We start from the raw sequence: 21706 nt of genomic DNA, 5'->3' as shown, positions 1-21706 counted from the left end.
TTACTATACAACATCTTTCTTGATCATTTTAAAAATTATTTCATAAACTCAGTTGCAAAAATTGGGTGGAGTGGGGCCAGCCAAAGAATGGCCCACGAAGCCATGTGGTACGGCTAGCTCTCATTCTCAGTTGGGCAACACCAGGAGAATTTCCAGACCCTGGCAAGAGAGTGCAAGATTCCCAGTCTGCATGAGAGCAAGAGGCAGGAAAACAATAAATTGAGAAGATACCAGAGAAAGAAAAGGGGATGAGATACAGAGGGAATCGAGCAAGTGTGACCAAAGGAGGAAGGAAGAAAGGGGAACAGAGAGAACAAAAGAACGGGAGTGTGAATGTGGAAAAGGGAGAAGGAACCCACAGAGAGATCCTCAGCAGGTGTAATTCAGCGAGCTCTGCTGGATGAGGATCTGGCCCTGAATAAGACTAGATCATAAGATTCAATTTTTTTGCCACTGAAGCAAAAATATTACATTACCAGCCTAAAGGGCGGTCACTACAGACTTCCTGAGTCTGGCGCTGGAACATCAATTGCAACTCAGCTGCTTGACAAACTGCATTTAAATGTGTGCTGTGTTCTGAAATGCTCTTATTTTAATTCCAACAGAAACAGTCATCCCGAAAGGTCTTTTCAGAGCATCGCTAGTTACTGCACCACCTTTCTGGCTGCGGTGCAGATGGTAACACTTTACATTGGCAGCACCCAGCCATTACAGGAACTGAAAGCAAAGCATATTCCTTACTGGCATGGCATTGCTTGGATCCTCTCCATACATAAACTGGACTTTCACAGTGATATTCCTGGCAGAGCCCTGACGATTGGCAAAGTTAAGGCTCTGAGGGTAGACGTACAGAAGATTTCTGCAAAAGACAGAAGCATTAGCATTTACCTCAACATGAAAACTCTGGGTAGCACACACAACTATTGATGCTATAATCTCCAAAAACAAATAGAAATTCAATGGAACATATGACGGACTTGGTATTTTTTTCCTTATATCCCCCCCTCTCACTCCACCCTCAAAGGTGATTTGGTTATAACTCATGCGCCAAACATCAAACCTCAATTCTCCCAACTAAGTGACAGGCTCCGATACAGTAATTCTAGGTCCTTCCATTCTAAAGCTTTCTTGCCATTTTAAAAAGAATTCTGTTCAACGAGTATACCACATCAACAATTCCCTTGGAAAGTGAGAGCATCAATAGGGAAGCATGTGCATGATTTTAAACTGTCCAACACACCCACCCACCCGTCTCCCATGAAGCACCTGCCTTGCTGACACTTGTGAGGGGATGACGGAGAAGACATCATGACAGTCTCAAAGTGCAGTTCTCCTCTGAAACGTGACTATATAGAAATGGAACCTACTTACTCAGCAGATCTGCACCCTCTGTCTATTAGTTGTAGCTGCTCACTCTGGTGACTGAAATAAGGTTTTACTATTTTTTACTCCTCTTAGGCCTGCAAAACCCATACAAGTGAGCTGGATTTTATTCTGACTCGTGCATCACCAACAGAATTGTGAACCATAGGCTCCATTCTCTCTTATGTAGCAATTCCCCCTGCAGGGGAGAGAAGAACCTCCAGGTGACAAATTCCTCATCGTCTTGCTCCTTGTGCAGTCATCTACACCAGTGCAAAGCAAGCGTAAGGCAGATGTAGTGCATTACTATTCTGATTTGGTGGAAGTTTTTGCACTCCCTTTGCACAGGTATAAATGACTACACAAGGTGTAGGGCAAAGAAGAATCAGGCCCCAGGAGTTTCAAACACTCAGCGTTTCCTACTCACGCTTCTATTGTGGGGGAACGGTTTGCCCCAGCCCAGTGAACCAGAGGAAGCTGGGACATCCACCCACTTCACAGATCCACAAGCATCAAGACCTCACTGGCTCCTGGAAAGCACAGATCAGAGGAGACCAAGCACTTTAAAGTCTCATGGCCTTACTCTCATTCACACTATGGCCCCTTTACACCACTCTCGCAGCACAGAGTCCTTACATTGGACATGTATATAATTTACACCCACTTAAGGGTCTTGTACGTTGCCAAAAAACAATTAGGGCTTGTCTAAATGAACAAGTCCTCTTTGAAGTGGAACTAGCTCAAAGCACTCTAATGCACAGGTAACAAAAAGATGGTCCTTGCCCCAAAGAGCTCCCCAGTCTAGGTTACTAAGTCAAGAGACAACAAGTGGACACAAGACACAGATGTGGGGGGCACAAAAGAACAGCGAGACAATTCATCAATGTAATAAGCAGCAGCCCCAGAGCATCAGCAGTGACAGACTAAAAACAAAAGGCTCCTCTTAAGATTGTCATCACAGATAACTTGCTCTCTTTATGCATCCAGAGCCCCCACTAATTTCTATAAGAATTCTGTGCATGTAGAGTGGGAATAACACTGGGCTTGAGATCATCTGCAAGACTCTGAGAAGAGAAAGCTGCTTTTAAGGGGCTACCCACTGAAAGTCGGCTCCTGTACAAAGCAGCTCAACTCTACAGCTCCAGATTGCAACATGGGGCTGCACGGTGAACTCAGATTACTTTCCCTCTCCAGGCAGTGGAATGTGCCTACTTCTCACACGGCAAATTTACTCTCTTCAAACAAAGTCCTTCATGCCGAATGAAGCTTTTGAATTTCATCCCCATTGTTCCCCATGCCTAATCAACGTTCTCTTGTTCTTTCAGAGGGTGGCTCATGCTTTTTTTGTGGCTCTGCGAAATGTCCTCGTTCAGGCACGAATACATTTGCTCTTCGATGTTCTTTTTAAAAACAGAAATTAAAATTTGCTTTAAAATGCACTTTGCTCGCAAAACTTTCATTAAATATTATTAGTGCTTAAAAATATTAAGTGCTTAAAAACATTATTAGTGCTTAGGGATTTAATATATTTGGGAAGCCATGCTACAAGACCCCTATATTAAAGGCAGTGTTAGGGCTGAGTTATGTAGAATGGTAGAGTTGGGCCCACGCCAAAACCCTAGATCCAAACATCCATTCTTCTCCGAGGGGCTGGGAGGAGGTGGTGGGGTAGAAGCTATCACAGCTTCTCTGTTCCACCCAAGGAATCCCCAAGCAGGGAGGGAATCCACAAGATGACTTTAGAGAGGTTGTCACACTGCACCTAAGATCTGGCTCATCAGCTTTGGATAAATTCACAACCAAAAATATGGGGGGGGGGAAGACGATTAGTTGCTTCCTCCCCCACTTCCTTTTGATTCTCTCTCATTTAAATAAAGGCTGCTAGGACAATCATCATGTATATTAAGGGGAAATTTTCAAAGGCAGTAAGGCGTATGATTTCCATTAATAGCCAATGGGCGTTAGGTGCCTAACTCCTACCTGTGCCTTTGAAAATTTGCCCCTGACGATTAGTTGATACAGCCAGTGGTGTCATAAGTGTGCTTTGTCGGGGACTTAAATACAGTTCATAACAGGATAAAAAATGCCTAGCTATTCAATCAGAATATGATCCTGAATCAGCATGTCCTGGTTCTCAGCTCACTCACAAGGCCCTGGCATCAGTGATGTTACTCCAGTGTAAAACTGATGTAACTGGAACCACTTCACTTATACAGATCTTGTACAGTAAGTGCTAGATCCCAGTTTCATCTTCATTTCCCCTTTCTCCTATTAAGTTCTAATTATTTTTCCTCTCTGCTAAGCCATCAAGCCCCACCAAACAAGCCTTCCCTCCTTCATTAGAGTCACTTCATCATAAAGGCTCATTTCATCACTTGTTTTGCACAACGTTCTGGGCACTTTATAGCCTGGCTGGGATGCTGACGATGTTATCATGTTCCTCTGAACATGCTGAGAGAATGTGAAGTCATGGCAAAGATTGCCTAGCTATGTGGGCTTTGTGCCAAGTTATTGGGCTGTTAAGGGTTAATTATTTGGCACAGCTTTGTTGGCAGGGTCCCTGAAGGTCAAAAGTCTACAGTCTTAGCATGGTTTCAGAGGAGGAAAATAGAGAGACAAGACTGCATGGTTACAGAGTAGCAGCCGTGTTAGTCTGTGTTCGCAAAAAGAAAAGGAGTACTTGTGGCACCTTAGAGATTAACAAATTTATTTGAGCATAAGCTTTCGTGAGCTACAGCTCACTTCATCGGATGCTGTGAGCTGTAGCTCACGAAAGCTTATGCTCAAATAAATTTGTTAGTCTCTAAGGTGCCACAAGTACTCCTTTTCTCCTTAAGACTGAGTGGGACACTCTGGTGGGGCCAGAAATTTGTGTGGAGGACAGGGCTAGAGAACAGAGGGGGGATTTGCCACTGGAATGGGGCTGAGGTGCCAGTAGACATGCTCAGTCGATGATGATTAAGAAAGGACTCCACAGGGACTTCGGCTGCCAGGTAACAGTTAATACCTTGTGGTTTTATTCACAGGTTTTTAAAAGTTGCAGCCAGAGGCTCTAAATCCAAAGACTTGTGGCTAGGGCTTTTACTGCAGGACATCCGCAATGCTATGCAAAATGTATGCAAAGCTTATATTATTTGCAAAGGAGCTCAAAAGTACTTTTACCTTCATAAAATGAACTGTTAAACTGCAAAGTCTTTCTCAGCCCAAGAAATTAAAGCACCAGGCAGTTCTCTAAATATTTGTGTAATGTGATTGCAGCCATTTTCTCAAATCCTTAATTTTGAATACATTTATAAAGAGGCGATCCTGAACTCTTGAAGGGATTTTCTCACCATTATTAAAATTTCCCTTTTCAGTAAAATCCAAAGACATTTTCTTTGTTTTATTCATAGTATAAAAATCCTTAAAAGTTCACTTAACGAGGGTCAGCCAGGTAGCAAGACATGAATGCCCTTCAGGATCGTGTTTGTCAAATACATCTTTTTTTTTCTAGCAGTGTGAGGTCTCAGCTCTCAGAGACAATTTTCTCCTACAGACTCTGAATAATCTCTTGAAACTTATCATTTAATCAGGCTGTTTTTTTTCCCCTGGACCCCGGCTTGTATAAGGGTATGAATCTCTTCTGTGGCTTTGTTGTGGTATTTTGAGGGTTGGACTTTCAAAAAGTGCTTAGCATTGACCTAAGTCCAATGCTGTTGAAATAAATGGCAAAACTCTCACTGATTTTGCTGGAAATAGAATTGGCCAGTGACGAGTGCTTTGGAAAATCCCACCCATCATTTTTTTATTTTTGACTTTAGAATTTTTGACTAGCTTCCCCATTTTATTTGTTTAAATCCATTTTTTCAAAGCTTAATGATAGAGTGATACTCATTTACACCACTTCTTCCGCCCAAGAGCACTGGACTTAATTATAGTGTGGTGTACCGTGGCTCAACTCTAGTTACTTCTTGAACCATCTTCTGAGCCTTACTGAGGACAAACTCAAGGGTCGATTCTCTTCTCCTTGGGAAAAATGGGAATACTGGAAAAGTTACTGGGGGGAAATTATGAAAAATATTTGAAAAAAATAAAAAGTGGCTTTGTTTTAAACTCTGAAAAGGAAAGCAACTTCAAACATTTGCAAAAGTGGTTTTTAATTTTTCAACCAGTTCTACTATTTTGTAACTTACAGAACAACCTATTTCCCCTTGTTTTTTCCTACCCCCCCCCCCGACGTTCTTGTTAAACCCTGGATTTGTGCTGGAAATGGCCCACCTTGATCATCATACACATTGTAAGGAGAGTGATCACTTTAGATAAGCTATTACCAGCAGGAGAGTGGGGTGGGGGGAGGTATTTTTTCATGCTTTGTGTGTATAAAAAGATCTTCTACACTTTCCACAGTATGCATCCGATGAAGTGAGCTGTAGCTCACGAAAGCTTATGCTCAAATAAATTGGTTAGTCTCTAAGGTGCCACAAGTCCTCCTTTTCTTTTTGCGAATACAGACTAACACGGCTGTTACTCTGAAACCTTACAGAACAATAGCAGTATGGGAAAACGACAATTAGTTGTCTCCCCCTGTTACAAAGTGGTGCCTTGCTTAACTGAAAACTTTATCTGAACTGCATTCACCAAGTTAAGGGTTCAATGACTTTCAGTCTTTTGACTATATGACTATCATGGGTTTTTCCATGCATAAAATACATATGTATTTAACATGCATGTTTATCTTCCTTTTCTTAAACACTGGAAGGGGAGGAACAGGCTGGGCTAATAGGCATTTTCCATCTTTAATTCCTATAATAAGGGATCTATCCATATCAATCATTTAAAATAAAACTCCACCAATGTTACCAATTAAACTGTAAGGGCCCAAAGAAATTTCGGCACAGACACAAGTACAAACTCAGGCCTCGATCTTGAAAATCCTTAAGCACGTACTTAACTTTACTCATGTGAATAGATCCTTTGAACACTATGGAGGTACTCACGTGAGAAAAGTAATGCAGGATGTAGTTTTTAATAGGACTAAAATCAATAGGGCACCGTACACATTTGATGAGTTTCTACAGAAAGTAATCTGAAAATGCTTCGAATTGAGTAGAGGGTTATATTGTTCTGATAGTAGTTTTGGTCTAAGGTAACTTCTTGTAGGCTGTAATCTCATGGACACGCCCCTTAAAACCCTGATACTCTGTGGTATAGCAATCAATCTCACGGAATCTATATAAAGCACTATGCATTCTATATCACAGTTAATTACAGTAATCATTATCATCTCAGTACAAACATGACGACTCTGTCACTATTATTATTTTACTCGCGGAGTTAATACATAACATAATCTAATAAAGGCTAAAGAAGAAAGATTAAATGGGGCTCATTTTAACAAACAGGCCAGAAGTGATTTGAGCTAACACATACTCTGTGCGGTTCCTTCAGGATTTGTTTATAAAGAATGTGTCCTGCAAGGAACATAATTTCTTCACTCTCAGTTCCATTAAGCCACAATATTTGTGGATATGACCTCCTCCACCCATCTTGTAGCCAAGTTTGGAAGCAAGGCCACGGTCAACGTCAAAAGCCACGGCCAAAGTCACTGTTATTCGATGGATTAGCCACATTCATCACAATGTACCTGGAATCTAAAGCCCTGACAAAGCAACATAGGACGTGAGCACATGCCCAACCTTTGACATGTGACTGGTTCCATTAAAATCAATGGAACTACTAAACATACTTAAAGTTATGCATGTGCAACGCTTTGCTTAAATGCGTAAACTTTTGGTGGTGTATATGGACTCCACTGGCCTAGGGAATAAGTGACTAGCGGCTGCTGTCATGAAAACAGCTCAGGAGACCACAATTTTCAAATTTTATTAACAATACCTCGTAATACAGTACTATGAGTTTGTAGCAGACCTGGGGATAGTGAATATTTCTGTTAACTTTGCAATGATTTCTATATAGTCACCCTTTAATCGGGCAGAACAAACATCTTTAGGTAACATTACACTTGTTGTTCTGTAGATACACCATCAAATACTGCTGACAAAAAATGAATGCACTGGTTTTATTCCCTTTTATTTTCTCATACAAACAAAACAGCACAAAACAGGAACCTTGTAAAAAATTACCTGACATTTCTCTAACACTATTAATCTGAAGATCTCAAAGTGCTTTACAAACATAAATTAGGTGACAGGACTCTTATGAAGGAGAGTATTATCTCCTTTTTACAACTGAGAAAACTGAGGTACAGGCTGGTTAAGTGACTTGTCCATGCTAACACAGCAAGTTAGAGAACCCAGGAGTGCTGACTCCCCTTCTCCTGCTCTCTTCATTCCTCTACACATTCTCTCAGGGAAATACTAAACCATTCAATAAATTACAAACTACTTAACTTCTATGTTGCTACTTAACATGTTGAATATGTTGGCGAAATACACCTTCAATGCCACCACAATACTTTGTCCATCAAGACACATTGCTCTGATTTCAATGGAACTCTAGAACATCAATGCATAGCAGAGGGAATGGGACGAACAGAGGTGAAATGATTAGGCACAAATGACCAAAAATAAACTCCTTGTTTCCAGTGTCCTTTCACACTGAAAAAACTCCACTGTTTGTTATGTCTGACAACAAGTGACCAGAGAGACAAGGTGGGTGAGATCATATCTTTTACTGGATATGACCTCTCCCACCCACTTTGTCTCTCTAATATTCTGGGACCAACATGGCTACAGCAACACTGCATATAACAGGTGATCAGACAGACTTCATTATTGGCTAGCTGGGCTAACTGCATGCCTCCTGCACATAACCACAGCCAAAACTTGAACCTGGACCCTGCCTGTCACTTTACTAGGGACATCAAAAGAGAACCTGCTTGTGACATGATTACTAGGAGCTGTGCTAAACTTCTCTCAGCTAGAAATGGCTCCTTCTATATCTTACACTCACTTATTTCTTACCTGACTTAAAGTAGGTTCTAATCAACTAAAAAGAAACAAACCATCCAAAAACCTCTCGCATTGAGGGAAGGTAGGGATGCATGTGTGTGTATACATGCACCTATATTCATAGAATCATAGAATATCAGGGTTGTAAGGAACCTCAGGAGGTCATCTTGTCCATCTCCCTGCTCAAAGCAGGACCAATCCCCAATTTTTGCCCCAGATCCCTAAATGGCCCCCTCAAGGATTGAACTCACAACCCTGGGTTTAGCAGGCCAATGCTCAAACCACTGAGCTATCCCTCTCCCCCATGATGGCCATTCCTTTCGTGATGGCCATTTTTTCAGTTTTGTGATTTGTTCTATTAAGTAAAGAGACAGGCAGGGTAAAGTCACATCAGGTTAAACATGAAATCTTTTGGAAATTTGGTTATAAATTAAAAACATGTTAAGATAATTTGTGCCATGGGCTGGGCTGGCCCCCAGCAGCACCGTAGACCAGAGGAACGCAGAGTGGCACAAAGCTGTCTTTGACTCCCTACCCCACTTGAGTTCTGTACTCAGCGTAGCTCCATCAGATCTAAGGACTGGGCCAAAGTCCTCAAAATATCTGAGGGTAAAGAATTAAAAACCATGGATTGCCCTCCTGATGTTTAAATCTTTTCTTTGCCTGACTTTTTAGATACATTTCAGGATCAAATGCCTAATTATTCACAGCCCCTTGTGATGCTATCTGTTCATTCATCCCCCTGTCATTGCACGAATGTTTCCACAAGACATTTTCTAGTGATTTGTCTCAGCACTGTTCCAAAACAAAATCCTGAAACATGGTCTCCTACTGCAGGCTCCTGTTAGCAGACTGCATTGCAGAGCCCAAGTCAGCCAGATTGTTGTGTCTCATCAAGATTATCTACTTGGGATACTATGAGAAATGTGGTTGTGGTCTGCTGTGAAGTACTGACTATTATATCAGATTATTTCTTGTTTTTTCTTTGACCATATGCCAGCCAATTTATAATGAAGTTCTGAGCAGTAGAATTATGGACTTTATCCAGATTCTCTCCTACCGTTTTTCTGTGGCTGGTGTACATGAGCTAATCACTCAGATTCCTACTGCTCCGATGTAATATATTACTCTAGTTATAAATCTATGCAACAGAATTTTAAAATATTTTCATGCCACTTAATATTTTATGTTTTATTGTATGTCACCAAACTTTTATCATGCAGAGGTTCAGTGCCCAGGTTAACAACTTCATTTCAATACACCTTCCTGTTTGACACGGAGTTATGTGCACATATGCAAATAAAAAAATAAATAAAGTTGAGCAACTAGGAGGCTCTCCCCACTCCAGCACTCTAAAGAAAAACCTTGAAAATCCTCCAAAAGTGCTAGAGTGCACATTATAATCAGTGGGGGCAGATTTCCTATATTTGTACGTGACTGCACCACAAGCCACTGTTAATTCAAAACTTCATTGTTTCCTTGCAAACTGGTTGGTTCTAAAGCAGGCAATCGTTCCAGTCATAAAGCTGAACACTTTCTTCAGATCATCCTTGGAAGACTACCCCTACCCAAACTTTATTTATTTAGGGCCAAATCTAGGCCATGGAGAAGGATCTTAGGGTGAGAGAGGTCTTAGGGTATGTCTATACTATGGAAACAATACTAGCATAGCTAAATTGGAATAGTTACGCTGGCATAGCTTCATAGTGTATACGCAGCCTGTGCTGATAGAAAGGGTTTTTCTGTCCATGTAGGAACACCACCTGCCCGAAACAATGTTAGCTACGCTGATGGCTAAACAGAGTGACACAGCTCTGTTTACATTGGGGATTATGTCAGCATAGCTATGCCAGTCAGGGGTGTGGTTTTCCCCCCCACTCTTGACCGACATAGCTATGCTGATATAACTTTCAAGTACAGACCAAGCCTAAGTATGGCTTTGCCCCTCTCACCCACCCTTGGAATGCAGCATTTCAAAGTTTGAGGTTTTGCATAGCCAAGCTAAATTAATGGCTGGTCTACACTGGGAATTTACATTGGCATAGCTACGTCTCTCAGGGGTGTGAAAAATCCACAGTTCTGAGAGACATAGCTAGGCCAGCCTAACTCCAAGTGTAGACCGTGCTAAGTCAAAAGAAGACTTAGCTATCATCTCTTGGGAGGTGGATTACCTATGCTGATGGAAGAACCCCTCCCATCAACATAGGTAGTGTCTACACCAAAGCATTACGACGGCACAGCTGTAGCCATTTAAATGTAGACATGCCTTACGACCAGGAAAAGTTTCTCTTGGTTGCGTCATCCACAAACCCATGAAAATTCACCCTGCAAACATATGGAAACCCCTGCAGGATTTCCCGCTGAAACTCACGATGTCCTAAAATCACTCCCAGCACTTAAGAGGACTGTCCACCATAGGCATAAAGGAAATGGTAGCATGGCTACTCAGGAAGAGGATATCAAGGAAGCGGGTTAGCATGGATTGGCAGACACCCCATGCGGATGGCTCATGGTTTGCTGGAGTTTCCTTTAGGTTCCTAGGGAATCATGAGCATCAACCTTTGCCCTCCAGATCACATGATGCCTCAGAAACCCAGTGATTCTGATTTCCACTGCTTGAACCTTGAGAAGTCATGTGCACTTGTGCAAAATGATTACAAAGTGAATCTGCCAAATCAGAATTCTTCACTCACGTACACCAGTGGTAGCATTTTACATCCACTGTGCACAGGATTAAAAAACTTAGAGAAGGTGCAAGGCAGTGGAAAATCAAGCTCAATGAGTCTACATTTACTGTGCCTAGTTCTGCTGTCACTTATCCTGGGGTAGCTGAGGAGGAAATCAGTTGAAGTACATTGAATTACACCAGTGTCAAATTTCAGAGTAGCAGCCGTGTTAGTCTGTATTCGCAAAAAGAAAAGGAGGACTTGTGGCACCTTAGAGACTAACCAATTTATTTGAGCATAAGCTTTCGTGGGCTACAGCTCACTTCATCACATGCCACTAGTACTCCTTTTCTTTTTACCAGTGTCAAAGTGGTGTGAAATCAGAGTCGGGCTCAGTGAATTGCCCTTCTGTAGGATGTCCCGCCCCCTTCAGAATCTGAAACACAGAGATTGCTTCTCATTTATGCTAAGGCCCTTTTACATTCCTCTGGCAATGTAAAGAACCCTTACACTGTAATTTAGACCCTTATCCATAGTTCAAGATTATGATAAAAAAATGAACCTGTTAAGAAAGGTGTATATCCAGCAATACATCACGTTTACCAATAATTTTAACAACAGAATAGCTGGCATATTGGAAATCTAAGTACTAGTTTAATCTGCACCAGGCTGGTCACACAGGTTTATCTTTCTAGATATCAACCTGGACAGGACAGAGGTTACATTAGTTCAATTATACATGGTTTAATGATCAACTTAATCCGTTTGCCTTTTCTGAACCGAACAGGCGTATATATAGGCTAAATTCTTTAACCTAGAACCATCATACAGCAAAAGCTAAAACCAGGGAAAACATCTCTGTTCAAAACTACCTTAGGACATTGGAAACAGACACCATGAAAATAGCCCTCATCTTTCTTTTCATTGCCCCTTGTGCTATTTCAAGTAGAATTGACAAAGACTACTCTTCCTTTGATTCTGCACCTCCTGAGCCGAACTCAAGATTTGCCATGTTAGATGATGTGCGGATTTTAGCTAATGGGCTTCTCCAGCTTGGGCACGGCCTTAAAGACTTTGTCCACAAGACCAAGGGGCAAATGAATGACATCTTTCAAAAACTGAACATTTTTGACAAGTCTTTTTATGAGCTCTCACTGCAAACCAACGAAATCAAAGTAGAAGAAGAAGAACTCAGAAAAACAACTTCCAGATTGCAGGCCAACAATGAAGAGATAAGGAATATATCCCTCGAGCTGAACTCAAAGATTGAAGACCTATTACAAGACAAGATCCAGCTTCAAGAGAAAGTAGGGGGGCTGGAAGAGAAAGTAATTAAATTAGTCCACATCCAGCCTGAAGTTCAAGAACTGAAAGAAATGACTTCACTCAAAGTAAGTAGACTTGAGGAAACCCAGAGGGTAGAAAGCCAAAGTAAATCAGGATTCTATTTTAGGGAGTGATGCTCAGACAGCCATGTTTCCTCCACACATTTCTAGAAGCAGTAATATGTATTTTGAGAAATAAGTTTTGTACATGAATCTGGAGAATAACAGTCTTGCAGAAATCAATTCAAGTGTCTTACTGAAATGTCACCAATTTTAAAGCATAAATCCCCAAAGAAATCAGTGAGGAAATATGCTTGAAAACAGATGGAATGATATGGCTCTACATATTTTGCTTTGTGCTTAAAAAAATAAATCAATTTCAAAGTACACTAAAGCATAGTGGTAAAACCCTTGGAAATCAGATTAACAAAACTACAGCACAATACAGCTCATTGCAAAATGGTGGTCTATGTGAATTCTGATAGGTTTAATGTTAAGATTTAGTAACATTTATTTTAAAAATTAACTTTAAAGAGGGGCTATCTATTTACTGTACTTATATGGTCCCCATTACCATAGTACCTGAGCGCCTCACAATCTTCAATATATTTATCCCCACAACACCCCTGGGAGTTAAGGCAGTTCCATTATCCCCAATTTACAGATGAGAACTGAGGCACAGAGAGGCTAGGTGACTTGCCCAAGGTCACACAGGAAGCACATGGCACGGCAGGGAAATTAACCCAGGTCTTCCAAGGCCTAACCACTGGAGCATCCTTCCTCTCTACTGGCCTAGTGGTATGTGTTATTTATATAGTTCAATTAAAAACACAAGACAGCTCCACAAAAATTCATTCTTTGAATCACCTACAAAGTGGGATTAAAGTGTTTGAAATAAAGGGCCAAATGAAGGTCTCTGAAGCTGACAGCAGTTTTGCTCAAGTAAGAGCTACATAATTTGATCCAAAATTGGTGTAGATACTCATTGCAGAGGAAAAGAGAGGATTCTACCTCACAAGGCAGGACAGGGAAGGCAAAATAAAGGAAAACGATGACCATGGATGGTGCAGTGATTTTGCCTTTAAAAACTGACACCAATAAAAAAGGTTGGTTGAAGGCTACTTTTGCTAAGGCATTAATCTGATCTTTCTAACACAGAATGAAAGTTGTCTTTGATGAAGTTCCACTTTTTTCCCCCTCCAGAATTTTGTACAGCAACAAGACAACCACATTAGGCAACTTCTCAAAGTTGTACAAGAACAGCATGCACAACTTGATAAACAGCACAATCAAATAAAGGAGCTGGAAGAAAAGGTAAGAGGAACTAGTTATCGAAATACACTTCTCCTTTCCAGAATTCATTCTGATTGTCTGAGATACCTAGGGGGAAAAATAACCCCATCAGCCAAAATGCAAATCTTGGGACACAATCTTTTTATGGGTGTGCAACTGCTAAATGCTATGGTTCTGTGGTATGTGGTTGGGGCTTAGGGCACAAGAATGCTGAGTATAAAGCTCTGCACCATGGACCATAAAACCCAAGTGGGGCATGTTTGGGGATTGTAACTTTTCTAATTTTGTTTAATTCTCTAATTACCAATCTCACTGTTTTTCCTACTCTTTCCTTTCTCCTGCTTCCCAGTGTTAAGTGATTTTCTCTTTTTCCTCCTCTCTGCTGCTATATTTATTTCAACACAGCACCATACCTCTGCACTAAAATGTTTAACCTCTGTTACCACAGCTGTGGGTACAACTGACATGGTTTTGAAATTGACATGCTCATATTTAATTTCACTCCTCAGAGCAGGCCCCAAAAGAAAAGAGTTTTTAGTGCATGGCCCAAGGGCTCCGTAAACCCTCTACAGGTTGGGACTAGTTTCTGAGTGGTGTTATATAGGGACCAAATTAAGTTCATCCACCGATCAAGATACATGTCAAATGGACAGCTAAGCAAATTGGCAGCTTATCTTAGTGAACAAGTTTCATAGACAAAACATGAGTTTCAAAGAGGCATGTTAGTATTAATATATTCAAAATCTCCAGGAACATTTATAAAACACTTTACATATTGTACACTGATTACTTTGAAAGATTAAATTGATAATAAAAATGGATATAGTACCTTGGATTCTTGTACTAAGTATATGACTTTTGATTATAATTCCAAGATGCTTGGGAGATCAATAATACATAAATATGCTTCTTTTCAGCTAAGCAATACAAGTTTCCAAGAAAACACAGAGAGTTCATTTTCTCTGAAACAAACTGAACCAAAGATCATTCCCCTTCCTTCACATAATTCCACAGCTCCAGTTCAGGAATTCAATGGTAAGATCATATAATGCTTTAGGTATGACTGTATAATCCATTGTGTTTGCAGTAGTGCATATGTGTGCATGCATGTCCTCACTGTTAAATGGTCAGATACAGGAGGTTTTTACCTTTCTTTTTCTAGTTTCTCTGTGAAGCCAGTTCTTATGAAAGGGGCTGGGTTTTCAGCTTTGGAATTCAGTCCTATTCAAACAACCACGATTAGAACTTCGTGGAGAAAAAAAGTCATTATGTCCAACAGTCTGTTCTTAGACTATCCCTTTTGTAAGATTATCTAAATTGAAACCTTGCCTAATTGAGCAAACACCAGCTGCCCAACAGCCAGTTGGCCACTTTTCCTCTGACGTAATTTTTAGCCCTCAGAATCTAATTTGCCCATTTCACAGAAGGAACCGTCATAAAAGAACACTCCCGCTGAACTAACTATTACGGCTTCTGTTTTGTTCCAAGAGGTTCAAAACAGGCAACTACCTCTGCAATGTTGGATTCTGTCCTTCAGGCTTCTTAACTGCAAAAAGATATTTGTAATTCTTTAATTATTGCTATTCCAGGTGTCGCTACTGATTGCACTGCCCTTTATAAGAGAGGTGAAAGGACCAGTGGCATTTACTCTATTAAGCCCAACGGATCTGAAGCTTTTAATGTCTATTGTGAAATGAAATCTGGTAAGACCAGCTATGCTAGAAGCAGTAGAATTCTTCCTTTAACAGTTTACTGATAAACTGTACTGTGCTTACTGCCCTAAAATGTACACAAACTTACAGCAGACTACCCAAAAGGTTGTCATCTATTAGAAAGCTGACTGCAACCAGTGGCATTCTGAATTCGTCCCGACTTTTCAAAATACCAGAGAGAATTGAAGAAAACACTTCCACTCTTTGTTCAGTCCATTCTTCACTATAAGCAAGAGGCAAATCCACTGGCATCTACGGGAAATAGCTTTTCAACCCTTCAGCCAAATGACCACTAAAAAGCAATGATTACTAACACTGTATTACAAACAACTAGTAACTTTTCTAAATTAAACCAGTTAATTGCATAACACTCAGCATAGGCAGCTAACAGTGGTTATGCTTTGAATAGTCTGACACACATTCTTTATAAGGTTATTCCGGGGTACAGAACTGCCATGAGTTTATCAGGCCCCTCCATGCTATCACATTTCAATTAGTTTATCACCAGTCAGTGACCATGTTGGATCTAAACAAGGATTGTGTCCATGCACAACATGGCTGATACATATATAATAACTATGGCAACTACCGATGGTATATCTTTGCCAGCAGCCTACGCTGGTATCTGCTTGTCTTCCTATAACAAAGTCATAATGCTGTTATTTTGTGGTACACATGCATGTGTATCACCAGTTTGGCCAGTTGTTCTTTCTCCCATTGTATCAGAGCACAGCACAGTGCCTCTCACACTGGCCGTGCTGCTCTATGTAAGTGCCCTCTTGGCTCCCTGATCTCTGGCACAGCTACCTAGCATTTCCAAGAATACACTGATGCAAACATAGTTGGCCTGTGGTTTCATTGTGAAAAGAAGCTGCTGAAGGGTCATAATTCAAGCATGTTTGTTTTATCTGGGTCAGATGAGGGTGTCATGACCTGGTTACTACAAAAAAGAAAAAAAAAAACAGTCACGCTTCATATGAATGTTAGCGAAATATCCTAAGCAGTCAAGAGCTACCACTTGAGAGAATTTTGTTGACTGTAAATGGTATTTATAAAATGCCCAGCAAAGCTACTAACATGGAACAATTAATTTCTCTTTTTATCTATTGCTCTACTCTTGTCAAAGTCCAAATCAAATGCTTAAAATGACCTAACAGGCTGATGGTTTCTTTCCCTTTGTCATTCACAGACAGCTCATGGACAGTCATTCAAAACAGAGTCAATGGATCACTAGATTTCAACCAAACCTGGGAGAGCTATGCAAATGGTTTTGGTGATCTCAAGGGTAAAGGCACTGTTTTTACTCCTTCATTTTTTATAGGTTGTTAGTGGCTTTCAAATGATAGAATCTTCAATGACTATAGTGCATTCACACACCAGCAGGCAGAAACAAGCAAGCTAGTCTGAGCAGCTCCTATAGCTAATGTGAGACACTGTCTATTGCATACCAGAAAATATAAGGCCCTGAATTCAGCAAAGCACGTAAGCATGTGCTTACCCTTAAACATGTGCTCAAGGCCTTTGATAAATCAAGACCAAAAAGACATATTTCAAATGTTATTTTATTTATTTATATTCTGCCCTTTTCAAGTTCCCCATCCAAAGTTTTAGGTTTCCTTGACCCCAATTTCCAACCACAAGAACACAAGAAATACACAGTAAACACCACCAAAGTAAGCAGCACTTCTTCCTCCCACCATACCATGTTTACACTAAACACCACCACATCAATTGTTCAAGCTCAAGACACCATTAGACTAGACAGTATTTTCTTCTCTACACGTCCAGTCTCCCAATCATTGGCAGCCAATCATCTTACCTGGCATGTGAATGGTGAAGAAACACCCATGTTTATATTAGTTATTCATCAACTCTAAGACCATTTTTAATGCCAAGCATTGGCTAACAGCTTGCCTATCCAACAGATTTGTCTATGCATCTATTTAAAATTACTTGATTCTCCTTTTACAGAAAAATGACTCACTGTGGCAGGACTCAGGTGGCAGATTCAAGCCACCAATTTCCCAGTCTGGGCACAGAGCAGTGGGTAGATAGCAGCAGGATATCAACTATTGCCTTCTTTCAGATCTGCAACAGTGAAGAGTTGCTCTATTCCTCCCTCTGGTGTTGGAACAGTAAATAGGACTGAGACAAGCATTCTCTCATGTAGGAGGATTCTCACCTCATATTTTAAGGAATGTGCCTTACCTGGTGTAGAATTCCCACATCCCTTAACAATATAGGATGCATTTTGTTCCATAGATCAGAAAAATTCATGCAAAGGATCATAGAAGTATACAGAGATACCAATGTATGACTGTGGCCTGTGAAGAATTTTCTAACATGAATAGAAAATGGTGGAGTGCTGCTTCTTAAAGTATTGTCCTGTATTTTTTCAAAAGTGCTTGTCCTTTGATCCTTGAAATGTAGGTGGGCACCTTGCTTGTGAGGCATTCACATTTGGCAGTATTGTTTTTGGTCGGAGATCAGCAATAGACATAATAAGAAGCTGGTTCATATTTTGCTAAACAATATGTTCAACTATCAAAAAGTCCATGAAGGAGAAAAACTACTCAAATTAAATCCACTTTTTTTCTATAAGGGCATCAAAATCCCAATGTAGGTCCCCCACCACAACCACAAGTGAAATCCATTTCCAGTACAATTAAGTTTTATATATGCCACTTGCTTCACTTATCATGCTGTTTCAGTTACGTATTTTTTTTAATGTCTGGAGTCCCCTCTGCAGTCCTTCACAAGCACTGTGAAAATTAGGAGAGGTTCCGTTTAATTTATATATCTAGTTTTTATTGATCACGAGTGTGTAATTAAAAAGATGTAAACAAAAAGAATGTTTCAGGAGACTCTCTGAAAAGATCAAGAGTTCCCAAGACTCATACTATTGATTTAATTAAAGCAATGAATAAACCTTTTAAAATAATTGTGCTCTGTCTTAACTCCATACTAATGATATTCATGCAACCTGTCCTTGCAGGGGAATTTTGGTTGGGACTAGCGAAGTTATATTCCATTGCTAACCAAGCTGACTACATTTTACGTATTGAGCTGAAAGACTGGAAAGATAATAAACGTTACGTCGAGTACACATTCACCCTGGGAAGTCCAGAAACAGACTACACACTTCATCTTTCAGAGATCTCAGGAAATATTCCCAACGCACTGCCTGAACAAACAAAACTGAGGTTCTCTTTGATGGATCATGACAATGCTACAAAGAGTGATTTAAACTGTCCAGAAAGATATTCAGGTACCAGTATTTGAAGCACATTAAAATTCCAGTTCCTTTGTTACATTAGATATAACTTCATGAATTACTGGGAATCTACCTATAATGCTCAGCTGTCATGGATGTTAGAGACTGAAAAGACTAGTTCACAAAATCTCTCCCCTGCAAATGAAGAACATAAAATGAAATAATAATTATCAGCATTTATATAGTGTTTTTTGTCCACAGATTTCAGAGTCCTAAGACACCACCTAAGCATTATTATCCCATTTCACACATGGGGAAAACTGAAGCACAGAAATGCTAAGTGACTTGCTCAAGGTCATAGAGTGATTAGTAGCAGAGATAGAAATGGAACTCAGGGGTGAGTTCCTTGTTCATTTAAGTCAATAGGAGTTTTAGCACAGACTTCAATGGAGCCAGGAGTTCATCTCCCGTGTACTGGGTCCTAGTCCAGCGCCCAGCCACTGGACTACATTGGCTTTCTACATATAATCCCTTCTTGCACACAACACAAGATGGACTGGATATTAATTCCACTCTATCATACGCAGCAGACTATAGTTAAGCCTGCAGCCGAGTTTCCATTTAAAGCCTGATTTTGGTGCGCTCTAAAATATACAAAATAAGTCACATTCACCTCAAAACTGATCGATATATCTAGGACAAAGGTAGAATTTTCCTACACATTTATAAAACAAAAAAATAAAAACCTCAATGGGAGTTGGATCAGGCCTAGAGAAGCCTCACTTTGAAAATGCTGTCCAAATCAGTGACTAGCCTTCTGACGTCAAACAGGAAAAGTAAAATTTGGACTAAATGACACCAAAATATTGTTTTTAGGTGGCTGGTGGCACAGAGCGTGTGGGGAAACCAATCTGAATGGAAAATATATCAAACCAAGATCAGAAGGAAAACTAGAAAGGAGACGAGGAATATACTGGAAGCCTAAGAAAGGAAGATTCTATTTGATCAGGTCAACCAAGCTGATGATACATCCTACGGATTTAGAAAGTTTTGAGTGAATCCTCATTCTGAAGTGTTTAATTGAACACATATTCACTGAATATTAAACATAATATGAACTAATAATCAGGGCTGAATGCCCAAATACAAGGCATTACATATACAGTATTCCATACTACTCAATGATACAACACGGAGGAGTCTACTGTGGTCTTATGGTATATTTTGAAAGTATTATTATTTTTTCCAATATAAATATATTTCAAGTTCAAAACTACCTACGCATCCCCACCTTTGAACACTGGTGCCTAGAAACTGGATGTGGTTTTGATATTTTGGCAGACTGTATTGCATGCGGACAAGAATTTTCAGGCCAATGCATTCATTTCTGGATTATGTAGAGGAGAATATTCAAAATGTTTCAATAAAAATAACAGACTGACAGAATTCTACAGAAAACATGTAAGTATTAGTTCTGAAGAAAAAAAAGGTTTTACTTTATAAAGTAACTTACTTTCATGTTAGACTCAAGTACTGTAGTCTTGGAATGTGTCTATGCATGACTGAATTGGCAGATAATTCTGCATTTTATGGTATTATGTATTTAAATGTGAACATCCAGCTGTGTATCTTGAGCCAAATATTCATTGTTGTGCTCATGCAACTATGAAAACAGCGCATCTGGAAATCCAGAATGTGAAACTAACCTTTTATATTATACTTTGTAGAATAATTCTTAGGGCCTGATCCAAAGACTGCCGTTAGTTTTTTGCACGGATGTCAACTGGCTTTGAATCAGACCCTTAAATTACCTTTTGGTACACCTTATTTATGGAATCAAATGGACAAAGTGCTGTGTTTGAAACAGACCGATTGCCTTTAATATAAATAGAAACCAATCCTGCAACCTGTACCTATGCAAGAAATCCCACTGAAGTCAATGGTGCAACTCAACTAATCACATTCGTAAGGACTGTAAGATCCTGCAGGACCTTCAGCCCCAATCCTGCAAACACATATTTGCATAACTTTACTCAAAGGAGGAACCCCCAAAGTCGATGGGACTATTCACATATTTATGGTTAGGCGTGCCTGTAAGTGTTTGCATGGTAGGAGCCATAGAATGTGATTATTTTGAGTCATATTGACTTTTCTATCTTACCTAAAAACTGTACTGTATGAATTTTGTAGCATTTTAACATTTGTCGACATTAATAAAACCCACCTTTTTAAACTATGTTTTGTCAAAATGAAAACAAGGTTGAATATAATTAGCAAATTTCAGAGAAACAATGCACTAACTAATTGAATTAGAGGTCTGATGCTGTTGAAATGCACTCATTACAATCAAAGTAAGATAATCAAGCAAGAGGAACTGCACATTTGTACTGATGTCCTGGAAATGTTTAGTTGTTTATATTATACTTTAAAAATCAATAAAGAAAATTTCCAAAAAGAAACTAATATGTAACATGAATAAAAGAAGTCTTAGGCCACGTCTACACTACCCGCCGGATCGGCACGTAGTGCTCGATCTATCGGGGATCGATTTACTGCGTCTAGTATAGACACGATAAATCAATCTCCGATCACTCTGCCGTCGACTCCGGAACTCCATGGCGAGAGGCGGAAGCGGAGTCGACGGGTGAGCGGCGGCCGTCGATCCCGCGCCGCGAGGACGCGAAGTGAGTGATTCTAAGTCGATCTAAGATACGTCGACTTCAGCTACGCTATTCTCGTAGCTGAAGTTGTGTATCTTAGATCGATTCCCCCCCCCCCCCCCCCAGTGTAGACCAGGCCTTAGAGGATTAGTTTTCTGTGAGTTGGTTGCACCCATACAGAGGTTTGTCTAGTTCCAAGAGGCCAAGGAGACCCACACCAGCTTAGAGGAAAGGTAGTCTGGGGATGAGGATAAGAACTGTCTTGGGGCTGCTTATCCTCTGTGCAAATCTCAAGTCCCTTCCTGCCAGCATCCATGGAAGACAAGAAACAGCAGAGCTGTCTCACCACTTTTTCCCACCAGCTGTTCCATCCTACCCCCAGGACTGGATCCTCACTCCCCTGACTTGCCCCTTGTAACAATGCCTGAGTGATAGATCTACTGTGCAGCTAATTAGACTGTACTTTGAAGCCCTCCAACTTCAGTGATCTGGAATTGGGTTTTTTCATTGCTAGTAGACCAGGA

At 40.3% G+C, this 21706-nt stretch overlaps 2 protein-coding genes across 6 annotated transcripts in view; one reads left to right on the top strand and one right to left on the bottom strand.

Moving 5' to 3' along the window:
* DOCK7 (dedicator of cytokinesis 7) overlaps positions 1–21706 on the bottom strand; it is a 139910-nt gene that overhangs the window by 64551 nt on the left and 53653 nt on the right. For all 5 annotated transcript variants that reach the window (XM_048860668.2, XM_048860669.2, XM_075131784.1 and 2 more), the window contains exon 15: positions 742–859. In XM_048860668.2, the coding sequence (XP_048716625.2) occupies positions 742–859 (118 nt within the window). The remainder of the gene's footprint in view (positions 1–741; positions 860–21706) is intronic.
* On the top strand, positions 11875–20915 carry ANGPTL3 (angiopoietin like 3). Its single transcript, XM_048860673.2, has 7 exons — positions 11875–12369; positions 13507–13617; positions 14514–14631; positions 15186–15299; positions 16498–16593; positions 18304–18576; positions 19399–20915. Exons 1-7 carry the CDS (start codon positions 11875–11877, stop codon positions 19578–19580), a joined length of 1389 nt encoding a protein of 462 aa, XP_048716630.1. The 3' UTR covers positions 19581–20915.

This window comes from Caretta caretta, chromosome 8, assembly GCF_965140235.1.
Source record: "Caretta caretta isolate rCarCar2 chromosome 8, rCarCar1.hap1, whole genome shotgun sequence".
Classification (NCBI taxonomy): Eukaryota; Metazoa; Chordata; order Testudines; family Cheloniidae; genus Caretta; species Caretta caretta.
Note: the sequence above shows the minus strand (reverse complement) of the source record. Positions and strands in the feature narration are given on the sequence as shown.